General features: G+C 62.6%; 1 protein-coding gene across 1 annotated transcript in view; it reads left to right on the top strand.

Annotated features, from left to right (window-relative positions):
* Positions 1-3,028: 3,028 nt before the first annotated feature.
* FRMD5 (FERM domain containing 5) overlaps positions 3,029-6,851 on the top strand; it is a 66,062-nt gene continuing 62,239 nt past the window's right edge. The window contains exon 1 of the mRNA XM_086849877.1: positions 3,029-3,224. Coding sequence (XP_086706003.1) covers positions 3,123-3,224 — 102 coding nt within the window. The 5' untranslated portion in view covers positions 3,029-3,122. The remainder of the gene's footprint in view (positions 3,225-6,851) is intronic.

Here is a 6,851-nt window from a genome sequence, read left to right as displayed (position 1 = left end):
GAGTGCCCCCGAGAGCAGAGGGCTGTGCTTTGGTCATTTCAGCACAAGAAGTAGTTACTAATTAAAACATTTGCAAAATTGAGAGATGAAGAGCCCTCCTTTACCCCTGTGGCTGCTGCCCGGGGTCTCCAGCCAGGCCCCCGAGCCTGGGCCCTGCTCCAGCCTGTCCTGGACAAAACCCTCGTGTTGTTCCCCTCACCTGCACCTGCACCTGCTTGGCTCTGAACGCTCCAGCTGCCCGTGGGTGACGTGTTGTAAGGGATGGCAAACACATGGATTATGTACAGAATAGATAATCAATAGTATTTTCTACTGAAAGCACAGAACCACGGAATCATGGAAGGGTTTGGGTCGGTGGGGACCTTAAATCTCATCTTGTGCCACCCCCTGCCATGGGCAGGGACACCTTCCATGATCCCAGGCTGCTCCCAGCCCTGGCCAGGACGGGGAACATTTGAAGGGATCCGGCAGCCACAACTTCTGTGGGCAGCCCCTGCAACTCTCTGAGTGAAATTCAACCTGCTGGAAAACAAACACAGCTAGGAATTCACTTTACATTTGGAAAGCTGCATTTTGAATTTTTTTAGCTCAAAACTGCAAGCGACAGAGAATCCAAATCGGGAGAATTTGTAGGATTTACAGTATAAATTATTAAAAGGGAAAGAAAAAGACGTTACTCATGAAAAGTGCATTCTTGTCGATCAAAGCTGCAAACAGAGAGTACTTTCATAAAGGCATCTGCCAGCCTTTGATACGCTCTGTGGAAACCTTGTCAGGTATTTTGAGAGTGGAACGTGGAGCTGTCGGGCTCCAGTGCTGTTCCCTGTCTCGAGGACAAGGCAGAGGCAGCACAGGGGGGTGAGCTCAGCCCAGGGGCTCCTGTGCTGCCTCAGCCAGCGGCTCTAGGAAAAAAAACATGCAGAAAGCTGGAACCTGAACAAAACCGTTCCCTGGGTGGAGGAACAAAGTGGCAGCGGCGCCGTGGCCCAGGCAGAGGCTCGGCACAGCCGGGCTGCCGTGAATGTGCTGCTCATTAAAGTGCTCGGCTGCTGAAAGCAGCACCTGCCAGCGCCCAGGATCCCATTCTCCAGCAGCAGCTCAGCTGGTTCAGAAGGGGAGCTCGGAGGCAGATGAACAATTTATGCAGAGTGGGATCCATGACAAAGTAGCAGCTACTTTGGTGAATACAAGCATCTTTGTACAAGTGCCCAGATGGTTGAGGAGCGGGGCCGTGGCTGTGAAAAGCGCCCTTGTTGTTGCGGGCTCGGCAGCACGCCCCTGACAACGTGCCGTGGTCTGGGAGCTGCAGGATCCCACACAGGACACGGCCCCGGCTCTGCTGGCACTTTTTCTGCAGGATGATGTCCTTCCCAGGGCATTCCCACTGCTGCAGCCCCACCGTGCAGCGCCGTGTTCCCGCTCTGTGCTCTGCAGCGCCTTGGCCCGCTGGACACTCAGAGAGCCAAGCCTTGTCCTCAGGCACCAGGGGCACCCAGGGGTGTCCAGCCCCACAGGCTGCCCTCAGCCAGCCTGGCTGGGGATGGGGTGACAGCCTGGGAGAGACCCATCTCTCATCACCCACCATGAGATAACCTCGAAGCGGAGGATCCTGATGGATCCTGATGGATCCTGATGGATCCCAACCCCACCCACCAGGAGAGCCCCTGGCCTGAGAGCAGCTGTCCTTCCCGTGGGGGCCAGGGAGAGCCCCTGCCCTGCAGCCAGGAGTGATCTGGAGGGGCTGGTGGGAACAGCTGGGGAAGGTGAGGAACGTGGCTCTGTAAATCACCTTTCTGGTTGGGAAATTCAGAGCAGAGACTTTGGGGAGAGGCTGGTGCTCCTGGGGGGAGGATGGAGCCGCACTGCAGCCTGGCAATGCAGCCGAGGGGACAGAGGTGAGGCTCCAGGAGAAGAGGAGCAGAGGCAGGAAGGTGCAGTGGGAACAGGGCCTGTGGTGCTGTGAGACAGACTGGGGACAGCTTAACACAGGTCCTCAGTGTGGTTTGGGGATTTGTCGGTGTGTGTGGAGCCAGGGGAGCGTGGGGAGCACTGCTGAACCTCTCGGTGGGGCCTTCGGTGGGGGATGGCTGTGGGGAGTGGGACACCCGGGCAGGGGAAGGGCTGGGGCTGGAGACAGAAGCCTGCAGGGTGCTGGCTGGATTCCCATCCTCTCTGGGCACTGCTGATGCTGCCACCAGGTATTTCAGTGCCCCAGAGCAGCACCAGCCGCATCCCAGCAGCACTGATGGCTCTTAGAGTCCATTTGCTCCAAAAGCCGGAGATTTAAAGGTTCCCCTCCATGACAAATGAGCACTAAGGGACAAGCTCACATCCTGGGGGCCACGCTGGCACTTTGGCTGGCTCTGCTGGAAGGGCCGCGGCGGCTGCCAGCCCTCCATGAGCATCCCAGCCTGGTCAGGGAATTGGGCTCTGACAAGGGAGCTGCCACGGGCCGGTGCTTTGGCAGGGACCGTGGGCCGGCTGGGTCACGCCCAGTCACCTGCCGACCTTGGGGACACGGAGTCCCCGGGGCAGCCCCCGCCCCTCTGATCGGGGGGTCTGGCTTGCGGGCCCCCCCTGCCTCGGGTCCGACCCTGCTCGGCATCGGCGGCGGTGCCCGGAGCCCCGCGGTGCCCAAAGCGGGGCGGCCCCTGTGCCCCGAGCCGCTGCCCCCGCTGCGGGGGAGCCCCGGCCGGGCTCGGGGAGCGGCCGGAGGATCGGACCCGGTGTCCGCGGAGCCTCCCCCCGCTCCCCTCCCGCGCGGGGCTCCCGGCGGAGGCGGCGGGGCCGTGCCGCCCGTGCCGCATTGGTTTGCGGCGGAGCCCGTCACCGCCGCCGCGCCGAGATTGGCCCCCGCAGCGACCCCCGGGCCCGGCCTCCTCCCCGCCCGCCGAGCGCCGCGGCCCGGCCAGGGCACGGGCACGGGCACCGCGCTCCGCTCCGCTCCGCTCCGCTCCGAGCCGGCCGCAGCGGGGGCAGCACCGGGCCGAGCCGGGCGGGGGGCGCGCCCAGAGCCCCTCCCCGCACCGCCCCGCACCGCCCCGCACCGCCCCGCACCGCCCCGCAGCGGGATGTGAGGCACGGCTCCGCCGGCAGCGCCCGCCGCCCCGCGCCCCGGGAAGATGCTGAGCAGGTGGATGAGTGGCAGCAGCAGGAACCTGGACCGCGAGTACAACTGCACCGTGCGGCTGCTGGACGACAGCGAGTACACCTGCACCATCCAGGTCAGCCCCCGCGGCACCGGCACCGCGGCCGCGCTGCCCCCGCAGCCGCCCGGCCCCGGCAGACAAAAGGACGGAGCGGCGGGGGCGGCCCCGCTGCTGCCCCGCGCCGCCAACAAAGGCGGCCCCCCCCTCCCGCCGCCCGCCTCCCCACGGCGCTCGGGCGGGGACCGGAGCCGCGGCTGCCGGCGGCTGGAGAGCCCCGGGGCTGAGCCCCGCAGGCGCGGAGGGGTGCGGGGATGGCGCCGAGAGCCGCCCGCCTGCCCCCGGCTCCGCGATGCCCGCAGCACCCGGAGCGCCGCCGGAGCCGGAGCGGGGCACGGGCTGCCCGGCACGGCCGCCTCGGGGCCGGGGGAGCCGCGGCCGTGCCCCGCGGAGCCGCTCGGTGCGCGGGGGCCGCGAGCGGCGCGGGGAGGACGTGGGTGCCAAGTGGAGTACGGGGGATGCGGCGGGCGGGGATGCGCGGGGAGCCGCGGGGCAGGGATGCTGCGGGGCAGGGATGCTGCGGGGCAGGGATGCTGCGGGGCAGGGATGCTGCGGGGCAGGGATGCGCGGGGCAGGGATGCGCGGGGCAGGGATGCTGCGGGGCAGGGATGCTGCGGGGCAGGGATGCGCGGGGGTGCTGCTGGCAGGGACCGACCCTCCCGGCCCCGCCGCAGCCCCGTGCCCGCTCTGCCTCCCCCGTTAGCGCCCGGCTCCCGTGATGAGCGCTCGGGTTTTGTAATCGTCCGGAGCGGCGGGGCCGGGCGCGCATCCGCCGCCCCCGTGCCGGGAGGGACCGGGACCGGGAGCCGGAGCCGTGCCGGGAGGGACCGGGACCGGGAGCCGGAGCCGTGCCGGGGCCGTCGCCCCTCGGCCGGTGTCCCCGCGCCGCCAGGGCTGCCCGGGGCATCGCTCAGCGCGCAGATGTCGTGGGATGCGTCGTATTGCCGAAAACTAGGGAAACGCACTCCCGGGCTCCGCTGGAGCGAGTCCGGTACCGGGACCGTGTGACCGCGGGCCGAGAGAAGCATCCCCGGCTCCGGCTGCTCCTGCGCTTCATCCCTGCCATCGGCATCCTCCTGGCGAGGGAGCTCACCGAGAGCCGCACGCGCGGGGATTGCTGCTGGAGGCGGCTGGCCCCAGCCCAGCCCGTGGGCGATGGAAAATTCGGGGCAGAGTTTTGAGTAAAGGTGACTCAACACGTCAATAGCAACATCTCCCGGCGCGGGGCCCGCAGCTCCCCGTGCCCTGCCATGCCGAGGAGGGGTGCACATCCCTTCATTCACAGGCACAAAGCTGCTCCTGCCGACAGTGCCAAGGACGGTTACCAAGGGTGCTGCGGGCTATGGGAGGCACCGTCATTTTGGCTTAAACAGTGTAAAATTGATAAATGGGGTGATTTGTGCAAATACCGCCGAAGAATGGTGGTAACGCCGCCGCTCCCCGCTCACCTCCCCCGCCGGGGTTGTAAAGTGTGACCCAGTAAACAGCTCCAACAGCAGCCCGGTTTATTTTGCATAAGCCAAACTAATTCGTCTCTCAGAGGTTGTTTTTAATACTAATTAAATGGGAAACTGTAGTTTGGGAGAGAAAGTGTGGGCAGAGCGGTTCAGAAAAATCTGGATTTTCTGCCCTTAAGACAATTTGACAAGGTGTCGTCATTTTGCATGTCAGTTTTTTTAAAGAGGAAATACTACTTGGTCCCATATTCCGGTTGGTATTTTATGTGTAGCATAGTAAACAGGGATTCCTGGTATTTAGCATGCACGACCTGAGGGATGAAGAATTTGCTCCTGCTACCCTGACAAGGAAGGTTACCCCACTTAAATGTTTGCTCTCGCTCGCTTTCGTGCTGCCTTATAAGCCAAGTATTTATAGTCCATGCGAAATTAGGGAGAACATAGCAGGAATGTGTAATGTCTCGCAAGTGAGGAAGCCGTCACCGCGCAGGCTGCGAGCGCTGAATGAGTTTTGAAGGTCATTCCCTCACGAGCGCAGAGATTTCACATCTTGCCGAGATCCACGGTGTCTCCTCAGCCAGGCTGGTTCTGCGCCTGTTGGATGTGATTTATGCCTTTCTATTTTTGCTGGAACCCAGAGGAGCCGGCCGGAGCTCGCCGTGCCGGGGATGCGGAGCCGCGCCTGCAACTTTGTGCCCCAGGTTCTGCTGCTGTGGCCGTGTGTCCTCCCTGGCAGCAGGGCTGAGGATGGGCTCGCTGCCCTCCCTGGAGCCCGGCCTGTCTGCCGGCTCAGCTGCCTTCACCGCCGGCGAGGAGGAAGCAGCACTGGAGGCAGAGCTGGTTTTTAAGAAGGTTTATTTACATTTCAGATGATGGCATCGGTTAAATCTGTCAGAAAATTCACCTCTGCCTGCGCTCGATGAAGGTGTGTGAGTAGGGGTTTGGTGCTGCCAAATCATACCTGAGCATTCTGCTTCTAAATAAAGCCTTTTTTATTTGATTTTCCAAGGTTTGCTTTGTTCATATTCCCCTATGAACGAGCAGTTCATTGTCTGAGCTGGGATCCATCCTTCCTCCTTTTCCCCCGGATCAGGGAGTGGGGTGCAGGGGGTCGGGGCAGGGGTTGGCCCCTCTGTGAACCTTCCATTGTGAGGTGTTTCTGTGACTTCCAGTGCTTGCTGCTTTGGGGAGATCCTGTCCCAGCACCTGCCTGGGTCAGTCTGTGTGTGCCAGGGAGCAGGGCTGGGCCCTCAGCCCTGCCAGGACCCGGGGCTCTCAGCCCTGCCAGGACCCGGGGCTCTCAGCCCTGCCAGGACCCGGGGCTCTCAGCCCTGCCAGGACCCGGGGCTCTCAGCCCTGCCAGGACCCGGGGCTCTCAGCCCTGCCAGGACCCAGAGCCCTCAGCCCTGCCAGGACCCGGGGCTCTCAGCCCTGCCAGGACCCGGGGCTCTCAGCCCTGCCAGGACCCAGAGCCCTCAGCCCTGCCAGGACCCGGGGCTCTCAGCCCTGTGTGAACAGGAAGATGTTGGGTTTTTCCTGGGAAAAGCTGATGTTTAAGGGTCCCCCAGGCCACGGAGGCAGCTCTTAAGGCAGTAAATGTTTGTGTGTGGGGTCCCTCAGGTGTGAGCAGTGACATCCCTGCCCCCCGTGCTGGCTGTCACCTGCGGCCGGGGGACACTGCTCAGGGTTGGCACTGTCCCCAGCATGTCCCCAGGGATCGGGGGCTCCCAGAGAGGGGCAGCTGTTCCTGAAGGCGTTTGCTCAACTCCGTGCTGAGGGGCTGCTCCAGCTGTTTCATTTTAATGTTTGAAGTGTGTTAAATGTGTTAAATTTCGTTTGACGTGTGTTTAATTTGAGCGTCACCCCCGTGTCTCCAGGAGGGACCGGCGCAGGCTCCTGGCGGTGCTGAGAGCTCCCAAACACCAGCAGTGCTGTGGTTTGCTGTGAGCCAGTTCCCTGTCTGAGGAAATGGTTTAAATTCTTCACTGCGGTGTCAGTGGTGGCATAAAAGGCTCGAAATAATTAATGATTTGTCGTTGCTGGATGCATCAAGCATTTTCCTGGAAAGACAGTGGAGTTTTGTTTCAAACCCCAATAGAACGACGGGAACGTGGAGATGTGAGAAAATAAATATATGGTTTCTTAGATGCCGAATGTAAGAACTTCCTTGCCTAAGATTGGGAAGAAA

Source organism: Cyanistes caeruleus, chromosome 13 (genome assembly GCF_971803275.1).
Source record: "Cyanistes caeruleus chromosome 13, bCyaCae1.hap1.1, whole genome shotgun sequence".
Classification (NCBI taxonomy): Eukaryota; Metazoa; Chordata; class Aves; order Passeriformes; family Paridae; genus Cyanistes; species Cyanistes caeruleus.
Note: the sequence above shows the minus strand (reverse complement) of the source record. Positions and strands in the feature narration are given on the sequence as shown.